General features: G+C 47.5%; 1 protein-coding gene across 11 annotated transcripts in view; it reads right to left on the bottom strand.

Annotated features, from left to right (window-relative positions):
- The window catches only part of LOC108164678 (voltage-dependent T-type calcium channel subunit alpha-1G), a 90,084-nt gene that overhangs the window by 32,352 nt on the left and 33,926 nt on the right, over positions 1 to 23,806 (bottom strand). For 6 of the 11 annotated variants that reach the window (XM_033389347.1, XM_033389370.1, XM_033389372.1 and 3 more), the window contains exons 3-8: positions 12,441 to 13,464; positions 6,961 to 7,072; positions 5,553 to 5,784; positions 5,310 to 5,484; positions 2,826 to 2,867; positions 391 to 417 (exon numbers count right to left, since the gene is read on the bottom strand). In XM_033389347.1, the coding sequence (XP_033245238.1) occupies positions 391 to 417; positions 2,826 to 2,867; positions 5,310 to 5,484; positions 5,553 to 5,784; positions 6,961 to 7,072; positions 12,441 to 13,396 (1,544 nt within the window). In that variant the 5' untranslated portion in view covers positions 13,397 to 13,464. The remainder of the gene's footprint in view (positions 1 to 390; positions 418 to 2,825; positions 2,868 to 5,309; positions 5,485 to 5,552; positions 5,785 to 6,960; positions 7,073 to 12,440; positions 13,465 to 23,806) is intronic. The other 5 variants (XM_033389380.1, XM_033389374.1, XM_017300535.2 and 2 more) reach the window with 2 other exon arrangements.

The raw sequence follows: 23,806 nt of genomic DNA, 5'->3' as shown, positions 1-23,806 counted from the left end.
GAGGGGGAGAGAGAGAGAGGCTGACACTGAGACTGTGGCATTGTGGAAGGTGAGGGGCACCGGTGGCACCGCAAGTGAAATTTGAATTATTTTTGTTCTCCTTCCTCTTTCACCGTTTCTTATGTTTTCTTTACGTTTTTTTCCCATACATTTCTTTGCTGAAATCGCAACAATTCGCAGGTTTCACAGCCGTATGCTAAACTTTATGAAGTTCTTCATGTGTGGTGAGTGTGTTTGTGTGTATCTATGTGTGTCTATGCATGTATGTGTGTGTAATTACTGTACTTGATTTGTTGGCATGTGACAGAAAGGGAGGGAGCGAGAGCGAGAGCGAAAGGTGGAATGTTTCGGTGGGGGTGTAGAGGGGCGTGGAGGGGCAGCTTTAAATACCTTTGCAATAGAAACTGATGGTTTTTCCTGTAAAAAGAGTTGAGCTTACAAAGGATACATACGCCCACACACACACACACACACAAGAGGGGTTTGCGGTAGGGGGAATACTGTGCTGCTGCACTATTCCTATGTATCTGTGTGTTTGTGTGTGGAGCGAAACTTTTACATTCAAGAAAAAAACGAACAAATATTAATTAATTAATAATTAAGTGAATGCAAGTGTACCCCAGTGCAAAGTGAACAGCAGGAGTAGCTTACTGAAAGGAGAGGCAATGAGAGCTCCGCAATCTACAGTGAAAACTCCTTCAAAATGCAGACGAGCGTCACCTGACTACTGTGAAAGTTGGAGTATACGATAGCTAAGAGTACCTTTTGTAGTATACATTTTGGGGTCATCATCTGGCAGAATGGACTGAAACACATGGTAGTCTTTAAATCTACTTAATACAGACACCTTTCACTTCTAAAGCTGTGCCATTGAACTAATAAAATGAGCAAGAAATATCTTGATTTTGAAACTTTTCCTTTTAATAATAATCTCGAATGGCAGTGGCTATTCTTCAATGTCTCCTTGCCAAAAAAAAAAATATCTCAAAATTGAATATATTTATGAGTTTGAAAGGTTAAACTCTTAGCCAAAGCAATGTCATATGGCACTTCTCCTGCCTTGGATCCTAAAGGGGTACTCGTGCGAGCACTGGCATGCCCGTTTTTATCCGGTTGTATCTCTGTGTGCTGTACGAGTTGTTGCTAATTGGTATGGTTGTTTTACTGCTTGTTTCACTGTATGTTTCAGCGGTGGTGGTGGTGGTGGTGCTGCTCCTGGGTTTCAGGGTGTCTGGGGGTCCTGCTGCAACATGTCATATTTGTGTGTCGAAAATGAAACAGAAAATTGTAAAACGAAAACGAAAATTTGGCAAACGCAACACAAGCGAAACTGAAACTGAAACAGAAACACAAACAGAGTCAGAGGCTTAGGGGGTAAGGCGGTAGGGGGTAAGGGGGTCAGTTTTAGGAGAGATTTGGCCTCAATTTCATATAGCACTCTTATTTATGTATACATATATACTATATATCGTTGCAAGTGTGTGTTAGCTTTAGTGGTTAGCTTTAGTGGAGAGTGGAGATCGGGTTCAAGTGGCGCCACATCAACATCAACATCAACTCTATGGCTCCAATAGCGGAGAGCATAGCAGCAGGTTTACGGGGGGGTATAGTGGGAGGTGTAAAGTAGGAGCTAAAGCTAAAACATACGAGTATATCGAGTGGCGTTTATCGGTGGTATATTTGTTCTACTTTAAGGATGTGTTGTTCAACCAAGGGCTAGGAATAGGACTAAGACTTGGGTCTAAGATTCTGCAGTGGTACAGTTGTGTGTGTGTGTGTGTGTGTGTGTGTGGGGGGGGGGGGGGCTAAAGAACGTAGTGACAGGAGATACGAGAGTAGAGACAGCTATTCTGTTTGCCGAGTTGTTTAGTTGTCTAGTTTAGTTGATACGAGTATTTGGTATAGTTTGGTATATCGCATATATATATATATATATATTCATATATATTCAAATATTACTTATACAGAGAAATAGATGGATAGTTATAGAGAGAGAGAGACAGAGTATAATCGTATTGGCAAGAGTATACTTTACTTTACTAATTATGTATTGAGTACGAGTATTTATGCACATTTACTAGGGAGAGTGTGTCGACTATCAAACGTGTGAGAGTGAGTGGGACAGAGACAGAGAAAGAGAGTCTGAGTGTTGTGGTGTAACGGTGTAACTGAGAAGGAGTTAGGTAGATCTTCGTGGATGGAGAGAGAGCAGAGATTGCAAATCTGATCCGCTCAACCTTCATCACTGATCGGGGAAAGAGAGCGAGCTTTAGCTGGGAAAAAGAGCTTTCAAAGGGGGTTCGAGAGAGCCCTGAGCAGAGGACAGCGCCATCGGCTCAGAGCTCTCTGTCTTTGTGAGTGTGTGAGAAGATAGTGTGCGCTACGACGCCGTACAGAGAACATCGCATTAGAGGGTTTAAAGGGTTAACAGGGTTAACAGAGAGACGATTTAGAGAGGGCTATTACGGGTTAACAGACTAAGAGCGATTATAGAAAGAGCGAGAGAGTTTAGAGATTACATTTATTTTAGTACAAGTACGAGTATATAGACAGGATCTAGTATTAATAGTAGTAGTAGTAGTAGTAGTGGTAGTAGTAGTAGTAGGACACTAGTAGCAATTAGTAGACGGCTATTAGAATCTGTTTGTGTCTGGTTTCGTCTTCTTCTGTTTTGTTCTGTGTGTGGTGTTCGTGTCTGGGTGTCTGGGTTTCTATGTGTGTGTTCGTGTGCGTGTGGGTGTATAGTAGATATATATGGTGTATGTGTATTTGTGTGTGTGTGTAGGTTAGGTTAAAAGGGGGGAAAATAAATCATTTTATCTTACGAGTTAACACGGACTCGAACTCTGTACACTTCAGGTAGTCCCCTGTAAACAAAAAATTTGTTCCCGGTATGATTTTCGTTTTTGTTTCATTTTTTACATTTCATTTTTCATCTGCATTTGCATTTTGTTTTTTTTTTTTTATGTTGCAACGAGTATTACTACTACTATTTTTTGTTATTTTGTTTTTCTTTGTTTCTAAATTATTTTTTTCATTTTTTTTTCTTTTGTGGGATTCTGTGGTTTTCTGGTGTTTTGTCTCAACCAAAATATAAATTTAGGAAACTGAGGAAAAACTGGAAGAGAACATATATGCATATACATATATACATATACATATATATGTATATCCTGGACTATATGTATGTTCTGTTGTTTGTGGCCATTGATGCTCATCCGTCCGCTTTGGCGGGGGGGGCGCCTCAACGATTCAACGCCTCCCCGCGGACGAATCGCTGGCCGCTGTCTGTTTGCTTGTATGTGAGTGTGTGTGTGTATGTGTGTGTGTCCATGTATGTGTGTTTGTATATGGTGGTATGGGTGTATATACAGCATGACTTCGGCGAGGGCTCTCACACACCTGGCAACATTTATTGCGAGTGGAGCCCGTGCGAATGTGGCGTGGAGGACATACGAGTACAAATGACAAAAAACACACACAACAAAATTTAAAAACTTTAAAGAATGTCTGGGAATTGCAGCTCGAAGGTGGAGAGGGGCGGCTACAAATGAAAGTTTTATAAATTATAAAATTAAGCCACACAATATTTAATTCAAAGGATATTTTCCCGAGCGAGATGCCTGGCAGAAATAAAAATATCAATGAAATGAAAAATGAAATGCCAAATGGGAGGCCACCGCAAAATATTCTTGCAAATAGTTAGCAGTATGCTTGGCCTGTTGTGCCAACCGAGAGAGAGAGCCAAACGGGAGCCACAATTCAGTGGGGCAGAAGCAGCACTGCAGCACTGCATCAAAAATCCATTTATAAACACGTACGCATACGCATACGCATTTTTTCTCATACTCTCGTATGATACATATGTATGTACGAGGGGGAGGGTGGGCGGAGGGTTGGTATATGGGTAAATGGATGTGTGAACAAACATTATGTACAGCCGAGGAGAGCATGCGGAAGTAAGCAAACGAAAGAGCAAAGAAACAAACAAGGAGACAATGAAACAACGAAAACAAAGGATAAACAGAAACAGAAAAGAAACATAAGAGAGGCAAACGGAACGGGGAGCACAAAGCAGTACAAAACGAAATCGAAATCGGGTTTCTTGAGCTAAGCGCGCAGCGACCCAAAAATTCTGTAGTCTACTTCAAGGGGATTCGCTGTCCACGTGTGTGTGTGTGTGTGTGTGTGTATGTGTGTTAGCTGCGTGTGCTGTGTGTATGCGTGGGGCTGAGAAAGGAGGAGATTGCCCTCGACTTCGATGATAAATGGTTTTTTTCGGCCAAGTTTCAATTCTGTTGTCAGCGGCGAGGACACAGTGCCACTGAGGCGCTCGAAAATGGTTTGAAATCTTTGAGTATCTTTGAGCACAATATTTGCAATCAGCAGACTGAAGGCCCTGTTGCTCTGGCCATTTAGGATCTATATTTAATTGCCAACGAAAACATCTTCTATGGAAGAGTGTAGAAGAGTAGAGCAGATGTCCCATCTTCCATGGTTGTTTCGTACCCAAAAATCCAACCACTGTGCAGCAACGATGTTGAGCCATTGTCTATGTCCCCGCCGTGCTGTCAATGACAGGACCGCAGAACGGATGCTTTTGGCCAGCCGCATGTAGAGGGGAGGACAGACAGTCAGTCAGACAGACAGTGGAACTGAGAGGCGGATAGCAGACGGACAGACGGACAGACAGACAGAGAACAGAGAGGGATATACGGTGGAGAGTTCATCAAAATTGACAGGATTTCGTATGCAGATTTCAGTTGAGGGACATTTTCTGTGATGCAATTGGCCCAGTGGGTGTGCGGGGCGGAGGGGGGATTCCATCATATCTTGTTTCCATGTGTGTCTGTGGGTATCTGTGTGTGTGAGGAGCGTGTGCGAGAGTGTATTGGTGTGGGCTTTAAGGCAAAAGCGAAGCAAAAACCAAAACAAAAAGAGCAACAGGAGCACAAGAAAGAAGCAGTTGGAGGACTCTGCTGAAGGTCCCCTCAAATGTTGCTTAGATGATGATCTAGTAAAAATCAAAACCAAAAAAAAACCAAGACACAACGAATATATATCGATATATATATACTTATGTACAGTATACGGTGTACGGTATGCATATATGTATATATAACAGATACATATGCATGTATGTACGAAACGGATGTTTATGATGGAGACAGAGACAAACATATGCATCCTGGAAACCCGCCCCGCCCGAATATGTCCACCGAAAACCATTACCCACACCCATATGCCCCATATGCCCCTTGTGCCCCATACCTCGTGCCCCACAATCGGAACCCCGCTGGAGTACTCACGTGATGGGATAGATCATGCCCTCGGGACAGTCCAGGGTGCACCGCTGCCTGAGGATGCCCTGCCACAGCTGGACGCCGATGATCCCGAAGATGAAGAACACAAAGAAGCAGAGCAGCAGGACATTGCCCAGCATCGGCAGCGTGTCCAGCAGCAGCATCACAAGGATCCGCATGCCTGCAACGAATCGATCGGTCGATTGATTGATTGATGGACTGATGGATTGAGATGGGACTACGGCTTACTGGGAATGCGATTGATGGCCCGCAGGGGTCTCAGCACCCGGATCGTTCGTATGGCCGTCAGATTGAGGTTCTCCACATGCATCACATACTCGAGCAGGCCGGCCAGGACGATGAAGAAGTCCAGGCGATTCCACGAGTCCGCCAGATAGGTGTTCTTGCCACACATGCCCATGGCCACCATTTTGATGGTCATCTCCAGGGCAAAGAAGGCAAAGATTATGTCATCGAAGATCTATCCACGGAGAAACATATAGAAAATGAGATGAGATAACTGCACATGGGAATGAGTATATTCTGGCTCTTATACTCCTTTTCATCCAACTAAATTAAGCATAGGATTTGCCTTTGGCTCATTTGTATTTTGGGGGACTTCCCCGAGCACACAAAATTCGATTAAAGACCTAACGAACTAACGAGAGTTGATCAAATTAAAATTATCTGCCAGCCACTAACGACTATGGGGGGAGTCTCTCTCTGTCTCTCTCTCTCCCCCTCAAATGATGATGCTCCACATGCTCCACCTGCTTTTGATGACATCAAGGAGGCAAGGACATCCACATCCCCCTCACATCATATCGCATCGCATCGCATCAGAGGAGGCGTCACATACATGGACACGAAATGAGTTTGCCTTGGCGACATCATCGTCATCTTTTTCTTCCCTTCTTCTGCTCTTCCCTGCTATGGTCTTGGCCCTTGCTTTTCTGTACTTCCACTTCTCCTTCAACTTATTCCCAGCTATTTGGGCGGTTCTCTTGGGGCGGGTGTCGAGGGGGCGAGGCGCCCACTTATGTCACCGTGTGGCTGTCGTTGTCATTTTGACTTTGTCCTGTGTGCCAATTTGGCGATGCCTTGTCTTCTCCTCGTGCAGTTCAGACCCAGACCCAGACCCAGACCCAACCCCAACCCCATGTCGGGGCTCTGTCTTGCCTTTTTCCTTTGTCCTTATGCGGGCGTGGTGTCCCGGGTCCCGGGTCCCGGGTCCTGGTTGAGGTCCTGCTCGTGTCGCTTTACACTTGGTTGCGGCCAAAATGTCGCCATGGCTTACATATCATTTACAGACATTTTCGCACGTTGCGCTCTCTCAACATTTTCCCTACGCTCTGTAATTGCCTGACACTCCCCATGCCCCTGCCACATCCCCCACTTAGTGGAACCCCCTGCCGTGAGGTGGGTGCTGTGCTGTCTAATGAGCCGAAGTGCCTCGTTTGATGTCATCAGCCAGCAGGCAGGCAGGCAGGCAGGCAGGCAATGAGAGCAGTCAGGCATTCTGTCGTTCCGTCAGGAAGTGAGCCAAAAAATTGCCTAAATAAATGGCATTTAATGTGACACCAATGCTGACAGGATAATAGGCGAAGAGCAACAAACTTGGGTGTGTGGGCACAGTGTGTGGAGAGGGGCTACTCACCTGCAGTATCTTGCAGCGATTCGTGACACAGGCATCGTCCACGCACGGCTGGTACATGCCCAGGGTGATGCAGTTGAGCAGGATGACCAGAATGGAGACGCGCTCGAACCACGTGCGATGCAAAAGATGCCGATTCAGTTAAGGGGGAAACCAACACAATACATGGCAAAGCAGCAGGTCCTTGATAATAGTTTGGGGGATACGAACACCAATACGAATACGAAACAGGAGAGGAGTGGGGGTGGGGCGAGTGTGCAGTGGAGCAGACAAAGGAGGAGCCAGCAGACAGTGACAGTGTATAACAACTTGCAGTCGCCTCTAATGCGCACTCAAGTGCTTGTCAACTTGGCTGCATTTGGTCCTTCAGTCCTCCTCCGGCACCGCCACGCGCCCCCTCCACATTCCCCATCCCTCCCACATCGTTGCGGTTTGTCGCTTGTCGGTCTCTCGTTTGGCATGATTTCGGTTGCGGTTATACCCCTTACTAGTGCCCCCAATGGGGTATACTCAATCCAAAGCCAGAAGGCATATATCCTGCTTTATAGCCTATTCGAGGGAAGCGTGTCATGCAGCAGCGCCACTCGGACCACTCTTTGGTTTCGTGTCGCTTGGCTCCCAAGTCCTGTCATCTCTCAATCTATCCCAACAAAAGAAGATGCAAATATCCTGCTGTGGCATCCAGAATTTTGAATAGCTTCCATGTTTTATTGCAACAGAGCAGTTTTCGAATCCGATTAAGGGGTATCTTGGAGTCGAAATATCGTTATAGCTTGGTTGTGGACGAGTGCATTGGACTTCTTGCTGGCACGCTGGCTGGCCGGCAAGTCAGTCATTCAATCATTTCCCACAAGCCACTCGATTCGATCACGTTCTGGCCCGCTGCTCGATTCGCAGTTCTGAGGGCAAGCCCCGAGATAGAGAAAGATAGGAGGGGGGGGGCTCCCACCCAAGGCCATTGCGGTGGGATGCAATGTGATGCTGCATTCCACCTGATGCAGGACCCTCAGCTGCCACTTGTCGTCTAAAAGCATGCTGCCACACTTGGATTGGGTAAACACTCGCCACTGCCACCGCATCTAAGGACACACACACACATCCCCATACAGATCCAAATACACAAGGCCAGGACCAATCCCAAGCCCAAGCCCAGTCCCATGCAGGCTTAATGCATTGCCAAATGAGCGCCAAGGACTCATTCTTTCTGCCCCTACACTATACTCGCAGAAAGGAGATGGTGATGAGGATGGGTGTGGGTGTGGAATGGGGCGTCGCAATTAAGGAGCGAACACACATGCTGTGAAAATGGCAAAAATGTTTACGCTATTAACGCACAATTAAAGATAAAACGTGCAGTGGCACAATGGGGCGTGCAGGAGGGGCATGCAGCAGCAGCAGCAGCTAAGGCCCCAACAAAAAAAGCGAGCAATTCATTAGGAGCCACAGTATGTGCGGTGCGAGAGACCAGCGGGCAGCATCGGGCCGTAATACGCGTATGCATGCAGGCCAGACCCGGGTCAGACCCGGGTCGGGGTCAGATTTGGGGGGGTGGGGGGGTTTTTCATATAAAAACAAATGTGAAAAGCGCAGACAAAGGCAGAATGTGGGCGGAGCTGGAGGGAAAGCAGGTGGACCTACGTACGAGTATAAATATTGCAGCAGCAAAACCCATGCGACAACAGCGACAGAGGCAACATCGACCCTGTCGATGCTTTCATTTCAATCCGACAGAGTGGTGGTGGGGCGGAGAGGCGGCCCAGCAGAGGTCAAAAAATGGGGCGTTGCAAGGGGAGGCGTGTGGCGTGAGGTCTGTAGAGGGACTCTCGGGTATGCGCGCATTATTTTTGATTTGGCAACAGCGATGGCCCCCAAACCAACAGTAAACAAATTAAGTCGAGCGTAAAGTCGGCCAACAGGAGGGAGGGGACGGGGCGGGGAGGCAGCAGCATGGCAGGCAGCGAAAGTGTGGCAAGGGGGCACGGGCACGGGCACGGGCAGGGCCGGGGGGGCATCGCAAGGACGCATGCAAGCGTGCAGAAATCGCAACAAATTAAAAGACCCACAAACAAAAGCAGCGGCAGCAAAACCCTCAATGAAACCCCAAATTCAGGAGCAAAAGCCATGGAAGATGACTGAACAGCGGATCGAGGATGAGGATTTCTGAATACACGAAAGAGAAACGCAATGAAAGCGAATGGGGAAACGGCAAATCGCAAATGGCCTGGAGAGGTGCAAACAGCAATGAGGAAAAGCGAATAAAAAAACATAAAAAAAAGCAAAGGGCAAAGGAAAGGAAGAAAAGCGTACCAAGTACCAAGAACCAAGGGCCAAGGAAATGAAAGAGAAAAAACTGAAAAATACTTGAGATAAATTGGCCTGACAGCGGGCCAAAAGTTTGCCCAATGAAAGCGATCAATTTAATTGGTTTTATGCGATGATATCAAGCGAAAGTAAAGCCCCTGCCTGACAACGCACGCCATCGATGGAGCACTGCCGTTGCCACGAGCCCGATTCCCAATGGAAATCGATGAAGTTGTCAAAGATACCTGAACAACTTGAGAAATTATGTAATGAGTAGAGCGGGGGCTTTTATAGTGGATTTACATAGGCAGATGCAGAGGTATGATGCAGTTTCCTAATTGATACCACAGCATGAATGAGGTCCAAGTGCGAGTCCATCGGTGGGGCCCGTGGCTTTGTGGCCGACTCTGAAGGTTGAGGCATTTTGGGGAATGACTACAGTCCACGTACTGCCCCTTGTGCATGTCATAATTAGTTATGGGCGTGGCAGTGGCGGTTTCACATTACCCCATAGTCAGGACCTGCTCGCAGGCACACTCCATGCTAATGAGATCTGCGTGTCCGCGCTTGCTTCCGTGTCCGTGCCATGTCCGCGTCCGCGTTCGGCGTTCGGCGTTCGGTGTCCGTCGTGTGGTCCTAATGGCGACCGCATAGGGATGCAGCCAGATGCTGATGACTCCACTCAGTACCCAGTACCCAGCAGCAGTACAGTATGTTTCCCCAGAGTGGCCTCGCATGCAACGCTGCACGTGCCCCCCCCCCCTCCCCACCCCACACACAGACACACACATTTCACGCTAAAAGCACCGTAAAATGTCCAAAGTGGAAACTTCGCAGGGAGCTGCCACTGGGTGTCCACAGGCTGCTCGAATGATATGTGGCCAAGTCGTCTCCTCTCGTCGTTGGCTAATTTGGGGGAATAGCCGACGAGCTGCGGAATTGGGGAGTTGGCGAGCTGAAGAGGCAGCACCAAGGCCGAGTTGCCTCGTATTTGATTACACTTTCAGGAGGGTAGACGCCAGGTCTGACGGGAAGCTCGGTGTCGGTGTCGCTATCGATACGCAAGGCCACTCGGCAGGCGACACTCAGACGGCTTTAACTTTTTGGCAAATGTCTGAGCACCGCTGAGACACACCGCTCCACCGAGCTCCTCTGAGCTCTAAGCTCTGAGCTCTGACCTCAGGCTGCAACTTGGCCGTAGACGGATCGAAGGCGAATGTCGCCAGCGGCCACGAGGAAGGAAGGAAGCCACTAAAAGTTGAACTTAAATTAGTTTAGCCAAAGCATTTTGATTACTTGCCCGCCAATTGAAATGCAAGCAGGAAAAGTTGGAAAATAGATTTTGCCATCGCAATCGAATGCTGCAACCGATTAAGAATAAGTGCCGCTCGGGGAGCGGAGGATCCCTGTCTCTGTGGCTGTGTCTCAGACATCCAAGGCATCGTAAACTTTGACAGCAGCCCCAGCGACAATAAAATCCATAAAATGTCAGCGGGATATAGAAAAGAATACTTTGAACAATGGATACAGGGGGAAAGAGAGACAGGAGGGACAGGAGGGACAGAGGAGTGAGGAGAGGTGGCAGATAAAATGCGCAAACAATGGCAAAAATCAAAATTTATGGCAAACAATTAAGTGGCAAGCGTCGAGAGAGCGATTATATACGAGTACTTCTGCAAATGGGGACGGGGACAAGAGCAATCGCCAGGAAAAGATGACGGAGGGGCATATCAAGTGGATAATCGAAGCCATCAACTTTTGCCGGATTCCTAAAATATCTCCTCAGGAGAATGACTCTACCGCCTAAACTCAATTATCATAATTTACTCACACCCACCTGCACCCCCCGTCCCCGCGCAGAAGACAACTCCTGCCACACAATTCCGTGGCGGCGTCGTTCAAGGCGTGTGTGTCATGGCTCTAGTATAAATAAATATCAACGTCAGTCAATTTTAATTTCGCTCGAAATGAAATGTGAAGTGCGCACAGCAAAGGGAGGGAAAGCGAAATGCAAAGCGATTTTTCATGCACACACATATGCGGCATGGGGCACAAGCAGCAGCAGCATCTTCCGCCAGGACATTGTGCCATATATGTTTCTATAGGAATCGGCCATGGGCATGGGCATGGGCATGGGCATGGATATGCCACCGATTGGCGCACTTTATCCACGCAAAATGGATGAAGAGCGGAAAATGAAAACAGCTCAACAACGGAACGGAAGAAGCCGCTGGGACCGGGACAAGTCCACCCATGATGAATCCCATACAGATATATATTATTTATGCGCACACTGCTGCGAAAACCAAATTAAATTTCCCCAAAGCAAAATGTGAATACTCTTCGGTCCCAATCGATAGCCACACTGATGAGTCCCTACCATCTTTGGTTTACTTTTGAGTCCTATTGCAGAATACAAGTCCAAACAGAAAACTACCAAAGACTATACAAGATGTTTCATGAGGCATCAAAGAGCTGTTCTGATGCCCCATAGACATAGGGACGTTTGCACTACTTGACTGAGTCGATCCCCAGAATCCAACAACAATATACACAGCCTTTACCGAGTTCTGTCCGAATAATTGAACAACAAAATACCCAGTCTTCGATGTCGGTCAAAAGTCGGTCAGCAGCAGTTATTGGACAGCGATACTGCACAGTCGGAATATTTTCAATCGAGCCACCCGTACATCGACATCTAGACACTCCGTACGGACTGAGAGGCATGGCTCATCAAATCTACTGATCAAATGATGCTGATTCTTCGTTTCTGGCTGTCCCCTACATTTATAGGAACTCAATCAAGAAATAGGAAATTCCTGGAAATATTCTTAGCCCACTTCCACGTAAATTTCATGTACTTCTCGTACTCGAGTACATGGAATTCTATTTCAAAAGAGTGACAGTGGCTCTCGTGTGTGTCCTTAGGCCTAGGCAAAACAGAGAAGTTTGCCACAAAAAAAGAAGTGAAAAATCAATAGGCTCACAGCACATCCTGTGAAATCTGTGGCAAGGACACTGCAGACGCAGACACACGGCACCCAGGGGTAAAACGCCAGCGAAGGACAATGGCAATTAGAGTTGCCATCCCATCCCATCCCATTCCATCCCTTCGCCCGCCCAACCCCAACCAAGGGATGTACATCCACGGGTGTTGTGTTTTGTTTGTGCAAAAAGGATATGGATTGGTGATGAGCATAAGGCACCAGTTGCGTGGCCGCGTGTACTGCGTGAGGGCCTTCATGGATATCTCGGGGAAGCCGGGATACGGCAGATTCGGCTCGCCTGAGGAGCTGGACGAGGATGAGGACGATGTGTGCGAGGAGTCGCCGTCGTCGGAGCTGCAGCTGCCATTGCAGCTGGATGCTGTCGAAGAGCTGATGGCCCCCGATCTCGCCTCACGACGATGGCGCCCGCGGCCGGCAGTACTGGCCACCGCATCGCTCAGCGAGGAGGCCCCACTATGGCGTCGTCCGGCCCGGCGGCGTGGCATCTGCTCCTGCCGTTCCTGTCGGTCGTGTCGGTCGTGTCGGTCGTGTCGGTCTTGTCGCTCCTGGCGATACGGGCGGTCCTGTCGCTCCTGGCGATCCGGGCGGTCCTGTCGCTCCTGACGGTCCTGTCGGTCCTGGCGATCGCGTCGCTCCGACTTGCCCGGATAGCGACGCCTCCTCGAATCGGTACTGGCGGTCGCGGAGGCGTTCGATGGTTGTCGATGTGCGCGTTGCATGGTGCCAGCTGTCGCTGTCGCCGCAGGTACTGGTATCGCAGCCTTGGCACTGGAGGAACTCGTTTTCCGCAACCTCTGGCTGCCGCTGCGAGGCATCTTCTGCTGTTGCTGCTGCTGCTGCTGCTGCTGCTGCTGCTGTCCGCCTCCTCCTCCTCCATCGACGATCACCGTCATGGGCGGCTCTTCGTTGGAATGCATTTGATTTAATCTATTGCTGGTGTTGTTGTTGAGCTTCGTGTCGTTGTTGCAGCCGTCTGTTGCTGCTGCCACGCGACGTCGCTGGCCATTCCCACACGGAATGTTGCTCCCGACTGTTGCCGTTACTCTTGCTGTTGCAGCTGTTGCGGATCCTGGTGCTGATTCTGCTGTCTGAAGTGCTGATTCTGCTGCTGCTGCTGATTGTGGCAGCATTCGCTTCTGGCTATGCAACGTCGTGGCCACCGGCGGCAGTGCGGGTCATTCCATTTTGCGGCTGATCCCTGAAAACGAGACAAAAAACAAAGAGAGAGAAAGGAGAAAATGCTATTAGTCGAGTCATTAAAATCCAATATAAAATTATGCCGCTGCTGCTGTGGCCACTCGGCAACGTAGCCGTAGCCACCGCCTTGAATTGATTTTTAATGCGAGCACCGCCCTGCCTGCCTCCTCTGGCCACATAATGAAGCCAAAAACATAATTTATACGCACGTGCGTACCTCTCCCACTCCCACTCACTGTACACACGTTCTTTGGGGTGGATGTGGATGTGGATGTGGGTGTGGGTGGTGCGGGAAGTGCGTAAAAATAATGAGCAGCATATTTTGCGTTCACAGACAAGAAGTGTAGCATACATTTGGGCGCCGAGAAAGAGCCAGGAAGAGCGAGAGAAAGGGAGAGAGGGTGGGTGTAGGTGTAGGTATATGTTCAATCATTAATTACGCCTCGTACGTGTATGTGTGTCCATGTGTGAGGCTGAGGCTGAGGCTAAAGCACATTAACGTGCCCAAAAGTGCTTCGTTGTGGTTTTAAGCACACACAAGCAGAAAAGTACGAAACACCCACACATGGAAAGATGGTGGAAATGGGGGAAAATTGTGTGAAAATTGGTTTATTGATAGGCTCAGCAAACACACAAGAGAAAATCGCCAAGGAATTCTGTTCGCCACAACAGCACAAAGGAACTCCATTGAAATTATTGAGATATTTGAAATATTTCTTTGAGATATTTGTCGGAGTTTCCCATAGAATCGATTGTAGGGCCGAACAGTTCAATCATACAATTGATCAGTTGAATCGATTCATAATTGTTACGTCGTTACGCTGCACAAATATTAATCCAAGTGGAAGGGAAGTCGGTTAAGCGATTCATTCCGTTCCATTCATTTGCATTATGAATAGCTTTCAGCTCTGGACCACAATCTATTAACAATCGTTCTGTATGAGTCCGTAATCCAGCATAAGCTTATGAATTTATAAGCCCATCTCGAAGTGCAGCCAATAAATGAGCCTATCGTCTATCGATAACTCCCCATCAATCTTCATGCTTCATCGGAAGGCCTATTATTTATGGCAACTGCCAATAAGCCCCGGCCAGGACACGTGTCGTGTGTCTGTCCCCTGCTTGTGTCCTCGTTCTCGTTCTCCTTCTCAGTCCCCTGCTCGTAGGTGGACCCTAGGCTAGAAATCAAAATAATTAATCGTTGGCTGGCGCCATTTGTTTATCGGGCGGAAGCGGAAGTGGCAGCGGAAGTCAGCGCCAAGCCAAACAATGGACACACACACACACACACACACACACACACACAGACACGTGCGATAGTGTGACAATACAAAAGTTTCGATATGCTTTGGAAAATGTTAAACAAACCCAAGGGCCTAGGGCTGGGGACTCGGGGGGTTACTGGGATACAAAAACTATATGAAATTCAAGTCACAATCCGAAATGTAAGCGTCTTGTACAACACAGCACATGGCAGCCATGTAAACACACACCCATACACTCTCCCAAACAACCAACCAAATATATATATATATACTACATACATAATTAAACACAAACAGAGAGCGAGGGGAGGAAAGGATGGGAAAGGAGGTGTGGGTTTTGGGGTTAGGAGTTGATTCTGCGGTTTCGGTGTGCGTTTGTCCCCGAAATGGGATCAATGCGACACTCAAATGTGTCACAATATTAATTCGATAACAATTTGAAATGGGTCAAACAAAAACAGCGAGAATAATACGACAAATGTGTGTAACAAAGCGATTTTTAAGCGGAAACACAGTTGATCACGATAATCAGTGGACAATAAACATGAAAGATTACACACCAAATGATGCATTGTAATAATCCTCATCGAATGGTTTGCATTCTGTTCACTCAGAGGTACTTGCTTTCACGTATCTTCATTACAGAGAGAGGAAGATAGTGCGCTGCAATGCTGGCATCTATAGAATTCTATGAATCTCTGAGAACAAACAGTATATATGTGCATACTATGTGTCTATTGCCAGTATCTGTAGTAGTATTGAACAAATGTTGGAGCTATAATTGAGAAAGCAATGTAAAAGCGTCGGTCTGACGCCTCCTACTTGGCTGTCACTTCCTTAATCCCTTCTTAACCAAGTTGTTTCTCCTCAATAGATGTATTAGTTCTTAGAATTTTCTTTTGTTATTGTTGTTGCTTCTGCTGTGGGGTTAATGTAAACAGCCAGCAGAAAAACTCACTCATCCCTAACGTCTGCCCATATCCTTCTCGTGGAAATATGCAAATAAATTGTCGCTTATGTGGCAAGATGTTTGCACAATTCTCCCCTGCCTCCCCCCTTCCCACCACCCGCCTCACGGCTCCCACTCGCGTTGGCTGTCTGTTTACTGTCTGACTGGGGAATCTGCAGATATATAATTCACTTTTAAATGCAAAATCAAGCCGCTGTCATTGATAGGAAGGGATGTATGGCAAAAAATAAGCATACGCAGCGTTGTACACGCTGGCAAATAAATCAGAGACAGCGCCTCAGTGTCGCCAAACGCCAAATGGAGAGATCCCTTTTTCCGGAGAGGCCCTATCTGAAGATTAATGGGAGACATTCATCCCCTACTAGTACTGCTGGGCACAGGCAGTAGCTGTAGCCCCATGCCATGTCCAATGGCCTCTTTTGGCCCCCATTTCGATTGCCATAACATTTGGCAAAAATTTTCAATGGTACGGGGCCTCGCGAGGTAGGACCCTCTTCTCTTGCAATTCCCTCGTTCCCTCTGGGTCCAGGTTCCACAGTCCAGGGTCCAGGGTCCAGGGTCCAGGGTCCTGTATTTAACATTAATATTTATGATTGCTCATCTGTGTATAAATCGATGCCTCCTCTCTCGCACTGTGTGGGCCTCGGCCTCTGTCTGTTTCTGTCTGTTTGACTTTCTCCGTGTGGATTCTCTGGTGGCTTTCATTGCTTGCTTATTGCGCTGATTTTATTATTATTTTTATTTGGCTTGGCTTGCCAAAGAAAGGCAAAAAGAAAACTCATTTTCATGTTCAGCAGCTGCCAGAGACAGTCGTCGTCTTCACCTGCTCGGGGCCCAGGCCCAGGCCCAGTCCCGGGCGAAACGAAACAAAATGAAAGTAAAGCAAAACGAAACAAAACGAGAGGAAAGTAAAGGAATCGAAAGTTTTTCGTGTTTCCATTTCATTTTCCAATTTGATTTGCCTCCATCTCTGTCGCTCCAGCAGCCATTCAAACTGATTTTCCTCCGCTTTTTCCGCTCTTTCCGCTCATCCGCTTCTCATTTCGCCATTTGTTGCTTTTCAGCTTCATTGAGCGCATTTGTTGCTCTCCGTCCTCGCTTTATTCCTCTTCATCGGGCCTCTTTATGGCTGTTCTTCCACCTTTTTATTTTGTTTTGATTGCCAGTGAGGGGGATTTGAGCTTAACTTCTGCCCCACTGCCTCACCATTGCCACCACACGCACTCGCACCACACAGTCGACAGTCCACACAGTCTCGGCGGTGCTTATTGTCGTTTTAAATACACGGGCATAAAATTCATATTTTTATGCATCGCTTTTTATTGGCCCATTCATGGCAGCCACAACCAGGCAGAGGCAGAGACGGAGACTGAGACGGAGACGGAGACCCAATCCACAAAGCCGGCGAAATGGAGCCACCTTGCAAGTCGGTTGAGCACATCCGTAAATTTGCCCGTAAAGAATCCAAAGTATCCTTTCTGCATCCGCAATACGTATCCGCGCATTCGCATCCACCAGTCCTCCGTGCGTATGTGTATTTCTGTATCGATATTTTTCTTTTTGTTCTGTTCATTCTGGCTGCAATTCAATAAATTTTGTATCTCTTTTTCTTAGGTAATACGCCTAATGGAATCTATTGCCACCGGTCTGCATGTGAGTGTGGCACGACTTATTCATTATTCGATAAATATTCAGCGATGAATGAATGCACGTCTCGAGTATTGGACGGAGGATGCCAGAGGCAGCGACTGGCGTCAGAGCAATTCAATTTGGTAATGGAAATCATAATCGATTCAATCGATTTGTTGTCTCCGTTATCGTACCGAATCACCGACTGAAGAGAGCGCTATCTCTGGCCCAATCCATTATAGGAAGACTGTATAATCCACTTCCTATTGCTATAACTCCATCGATGGAATTGATTTTAGGAAACAGATTTGTTGATTGTTGCACAGCTATCGATAAGTAATCGAAAGCAAGTGGTATTTAATAGGTGTAATATATATGTTTATTTGAAAATGAAACCTGAGACATGCTGCTTTCTTACTGCTCTTGAAGTGCTCTAATCGAATCGATATCTGAATCGAATTACTTGTATTGCATTCGCTTAACGATGGCCAGAGCGATTCAATTTAATTATTTATTGACTTACAAATTGCATTACATGTTCAACTTTTTTCATTTTAATTGACTTTTTACCTGGGCTTCTCGCACACACTCCCCTCCACAAAACATACCACAGGAGATGGGGCATCACCCGCAGAACTGCAGCAATGCAGCATTGCAATCTTTTCAGTTTCACTTTCGCAATTCCCCTGCCCCTCCCACCACCCAGCTTCAAGGCCTCCGGTGCCGTGGCGTTCCGCCCTCTTTCGACACGTTCAATCACCGTTGGCGGCGCTTTTAAGTAATGAGAACACCGCTGCCTTCATCTTCGCCTCATTGGCAGCGGCATCTGTTAAATAATACAAGCAGAAAAAGGAAAATGAATGAAAATGGTGGGCCAGAGCCAGAGCCAGAGCCAAAGCCAAAGCCAAAGACAGGTAAAAGCTGACAGCTTGCCAAAGGAAAACGTGTGGAAGGCGCGGCAGGCGTGGCGGAAATGGAAGTCATCCAGCAGCCAAGGCTGTGGCCATGTCGCATCGATATTGTAAATTACTTTTGCCGCTGACATTGAGAATGCCCCACCGTCATGGGGCACGAAGGAAAGTTCCTCACCGAAAAGCGTTCAGAGTTTGAGGGCTCGAAGAAAAGTGCATGGTGAAATCACAGAATTATGCTGATTTAATGCTGCTGGGAATTGTCACTAATCGGTGTACAGATACACAGATACAAAGCCGGTACAGATATAGATATAGATATGTATATGCATCGCAGATGGCAACCTTTTTGGTTAACCATTTCCGCTTCAGCTCCAGGGGCTAACCCCATGAATTTTTATGCAAATTCTTCTCGGGCTTCAACTTGTTGAGCCAAAGGGATTCCAGTCAACAAGCAAGCCTTTGCAGTCTGTGGCATAAGTGGGTCAGGGGAAGCCAAGGGATCCACAACACAGCCACAGGATGCGGGCATCCAGGCATTCAGGCATCCTTTTCACAAATTAAACAAATAAGACAACAAGGGACAACAAAGCTCTAATTCGATTTGTGATACCCCCAGCTCCTGCCACCAGCCCCCAGCCGTCACCCTCATATGTCTGTACATCCTGTTGGAAAATTTCGGAAATGACAACGACATGTAAATACTTTTTCCCGCACCCCGGAACATCAACAAAACAAGCAACAAAAAGAAAAGCAACGCATTTTTGGTCAACAAGCGGGGGGGGGACAGCAGGAAAGGGCAGAGGGACAACCAGGTGGAGAAGGAGCACAGAGGGAAAAGCAGAGAAACGTCAGGGGAGCAGGAGACCGAGCAGATGGAAAAGTTGAATGGATGGGACAAAGAGAGAGAGGGAGAGAGGGAGAGAAAGAGAGCTGCAGGGCAGACAAGGATCTGAGGATGGGACACAAAAAAGTTGTCTCCTTACACGGCCCACACCCAAATCGAAAAGCACACGAATGAATTTTCATTCAATTATCTTGAACATTTTGCCCGCCGCTTCCGCACTCCTGGGGCTCTTCGGCCGCAACTCTGTTGCTGGGTTTTGTTTGTTTGCAGGGGCCCCGGCCGTCCCTGCAGTCTGGGGAAAACTGTTCCCGAAGCTCCAGCCAAAGTTGGGTCTCAGAGCCCAGGACTAAGACCTGAGCCAGGACTAGGACCCGGGACCAGTCCGAGACTTAAACTGAGACCGAGGCCCAGGGCAGAGAGAGCTGAGAGCACGTTTAGGCCATTGTCTTGTGCCGGAAAATTCATAGCCGCTCTGTTTCAATTTTCGGTCAGTTATTTCCCTCTCTTTCTCTCTGTCTCTCTCTCTCCATCTCTCTATCCTCTATCTGGTAGTGTCCCCTGTCCCATGGTGTATGCCATAAAATTTCATTTTATCAAACAATGAAAACGTGTCGGCTCGCACTCCAGGTACACACAATACACGGACCGCAGACCAGCCTTCCATCGTAATGTCTTTAAAATGGAGTATCTCGAGTGCGCCATGAAGTTTCTCTCATCTCTCCTTGGGCACATCCCGGGCCACCTTTTGGCCCCAGCCTCAGTTTCAGTTTCAGCTTCGGCTTCGGCTTCAGCTCCACCTTCATATTTCTCAAATTTATTCTCGTTTTTATTACTTTGTCGTCTGTTCTTGATAATTTTCAATTAAACTTGGCCCTCAACTGCCGCCACCGCCACCGCCACCTACCATTTCCGATCCGCCCTCCCTCTTTGGAGACTTTTCGTTTATTTCTCTTATTTCTCGTTTGTCTGTTTTGTCAGTTGACGCAATTTTTGGTTTTTAATTGGCCGTCAGGTCGACATCAACCGTTCAAAATGCCTTAATAATTTACTTTCCTCTTCTGGTTTTTTTTTTCTTCTTTTGCGTACTATTGCTGCCTTTGACTTTGCTTTTGCTTTTGCTTTTACTGTTTCTGCTGCTGCTCTGCTGTTGATTAGGCCAAAGTCCTCGGCACAATAGGCGGCCATTAGCGGTGGGGCAGAGGCCTAAAGCAGAAGGAGGCGAAGTACCAGAAGGAGCGTCTTAAAAAACTTGCCTAATTGCCCGGTCCCTGATGGGAGAGGAAATGCCCTGGAAGAGCAAAGTTTCCCCGCCGTGAAGCGGTCATAAAATGGAATGGAAATGGCGGGAAAATGAAGAGGCGGTGTCCAAAAATGTGGCCGTTGTATTTACAAATTGAGCCAAATGAATAAGTAAGTGAATGGCAGGGCAGTTTTTCACTGTTTTTCAGGTAGTTAGGCAAACTGTTATACAAATTGTTATACAAACTGTTATACAAACTGTTATACAAACTGTTCTGCCTATACAATTCCGTTTAATATCCAAAAGTTTATCAACTGTATTACAGGCTTTTATATAAACTGTTATACCAACTGATATATGTATTTCATATTCTAAATGCATTCGGTGTATATAAATCTATAATACAACCGTTAAACAATACTCTGAGAACTGTTATACACGTGATTTTTTACTTTCAAACTGTTAAAACAGTACATATAACAGATTAAAGAATGAACTACTGTAATCTCTATCCTTTTCTGCATCTAAGCTACCGTTTTGCGCGTAATGCGGCAGCGACCATCGGCCTGTTTGGGATGTCGCTTGGATCACCTGATGGTGCAGTCATTGCCCGTCAACGTCCCAATTAAAGATACAAATAAATACCTTGAAAACAACCTTCAACATTTGGCCATTTCGGGCATACCTCCTATGCCGCCATGGACGTAACATTTTACTGTCATGTGGCGGCTGTTATACAAGGAATGTGTTGAACCTTAGCCTTCTGTTGACATCCACAACTGTCATACAACTCTTGCCGAGAGCACCACCGGCATCTGCCCTCTGCCCTCTGCCCTCTGTCCTGTCCACCATTTGGAGTGTCGGTCGTTTTAACCTAGTTCTCGGGGCCAGGCCGTCATAAAAAGGTAAAACCTGAGCCGCAACCACGTGCCACATACCCCCCAAACATTGTACGACAATTAGGCTTAAGGTCCGAGCAGCACGGGGGCATGGAACGGATATGAATAACCGAGTGCAAACACAGGACGCAGCACACACAGGACGTACGGGACCGCAAATGTGCTGAGGCTGCAGCTGAGAGATAGTGCCTGGCTGTAACTGAAACCCAAGGATCGGTAAGCAGCAGATGCTGCATCATGTCCAATTTGTGACAGTTGCCACACTGGCAGAGACACTGCCACTGCCATATGACACAAGGCCTAAGCCAGGGCCGGTGGCATCTTGCTGCTGCTGAATCAGAGAAGCCTTTGGCTCAAGTTGCTCTCACCTTGAGACCCACTCGCACTCGCACTCGCACTCGCAGCATGACAACTGTCAGCCTATGGCCCCAACGTTTTTGACCCGGTCCGAGTGGAAACAAAAAAAAAAAAAAACCCCAGCGCCGCAGCGTGCCACAGAGTGCCAAAAGAAAATCATAAGAAAAGGGGAAGCACCACACACACACACACACACTGACATACGTTTGACCTTTGCCAGAGACCAGACCCCGAGTGAAAGCAGAAAGGAGAAAGGAGAAGGAGGCCCAGCACTTGTCTACCCTTTTGGCCTCGTCATTGTTTGCCCCAAAGCCCCAAACTGGCAATAAACTTGTCTATTTTAGCACATGCCACAAAAAGAGATGAAGGCAGAGAGAGAGGCACAAACAGAGACAGAAAAAAGACAGAGAGAAAGAGAGAGAGAGAGAAAGGTTGAGGATAACTATGCCAAGACATTGTTGAGCTGTGTGTTTTTTGTATTTGTATTTGTTTTTTTTTCTGTTTTGGGGAGAGCAGTTCTCATTTGTTTTGTTCGCAAGCTCAATTTGAATTAAATTCAATTTTTTGCCTGCCACAATCTTCTTCTGCTGCTGAATGCTCGGTGACTTCAAGGTTGCAAAGTTGCAACAACAGCAACAACAGTAAGCGTCAACAGCCTTTTTGCATTTGCTAGCGGCCATTAGGCAGCTTTCCATTCCATTCCATTCCATCCACACACTGCTCCACTCCACCTCCACCCTTGAGAAGAGATCCCACAGACTCTGCTGCTGGCCTGGCCCAGATTTTTTCTACTTTCTGCTTTCGCCTATTTTTTTGGGGAGGGGTTCAGCCAGAGATGAAAAGGCATTCGAAAAGCATTGCTGCCTCGCAATTAAGATATTTGTCAGTCCGCTCGTCACGAGTCCCGCACTGCAACCCAAAATGAGACCAAATGAAACCAAATGAAATGAAATGCATTCAATTGAACTGTACTGTACTCGAACGAGCTCTGAAGCTGCGTGAAGAGGGGCCAAATCTGTGCCACAAAGCAGGGCAGCGGCAACGACAGCGGCAGCGGGCGGGCCTCTAATGAGCGCATAATTAAGGGACCCCACAGAGAGATGGGGAATGGATTCTATAAGTTCGGTTAAAGATTTTCTGCTTCTCTGTGTTGCTGTCGAGTGGAAAATGGCAGACCTTGATGATCATCCATGATGATGTTGCACGGAGGGTGCCCTGCCCTGCCCTGCCCTGCCATGGTGGAGGGTGGCTGTGGATGGACTCTGGTGTCGGTGTCGTTGTCCTCCAACTGGGACGTAGCCAACTTTTGCTTTGCTATCTGCCGCACTTCCTGTTTCCTGTGACACTTTCCGCACAGCCACAACAGCAACAGCAACAGCAGCAACAACACGAAGCATCCTGTACATCGTCTATGCCATTATGGCCACTTGAGTTGATGCCAAAGCTCTCTCTGTCATTTGTTTTTCCATCCCCCCCAACGAAGGTTCCAGCGCCATAAATGTTTTGTTCGTCCTGCCTGTGGTCCTCGTCCTGCTCCCGCATTAGAAGTCATTTTTCGGCTCTTTGAGTGCCCAACTTGCCACGATTTATGGTGCAACTCCGGCAACTTGAAACAACTTCAAACTTCAACGAAAAGAGCAGCCATATCGACTAAGTGCATTTGGCCGTTTTGCATATTTGGCACTGAATTCAAACGGACTTCAATTCCCAGCCCCACAAGCCTTAGCCTCCTTAGCCGCAAGCCATCGTACAAACTAGTTCAAAATGGACAGTACCAGGTCTGGACAGGGCAGGACAGGACAGGACAGGACAGGACAGGACAGGACAGGACAGGACAGGCCAGAACTGTACAGGACAGACCAGGGCAGGGCACACCGAGCCACCTGTGACATTCGGTGTCGGCGGTTGGATTTGCTCTGTTTCAGTGCTGCAGCTGCTGCTTGTTGCAGCTTCCCGATTTCCTCTAAAGCCCTGCGACTATGTGCAGGGCACTGTCCCTGTCCCGCCTGCTGCTTAAATTACACTCTTCCGCCTCCTGCTTCCTTCCTTCCTGGCGATGGGCATGGCAGGCCGTTCAACTTCCTAAACGGGTTTGTCATCGCTCGCCTGCATACTTCCGGCCATTGCCAGATGCCAGATGCCGCCCCCCCCCCAACTTATGTTTATTAACTGTTTTTGGTGTAGCATCGGGTCGACTCGGTTGGGATACGGATGTGGCCAGACGC

The sequence above is a fragment of the Drosophila miranda genome, chromosome XL, assembly GCF_003369915.1.
Source record: "Drosophila miranda strain MSH22 chromosome XL, D.miranda_PacBio2.1, whole genome shotgun sequence".
NCBI classification, from domain to species: domain Eukaryota; kingdom Metazoa; phylum Arthropoda; class Insecta; order Diptera; family Drosophilidae; genus Drosophila; species Drosophila miranda.
Note: the sequence above shows the minus strand (reverse complement) of the source record. Positions and strands in the feature narration are given on the sequence as shown.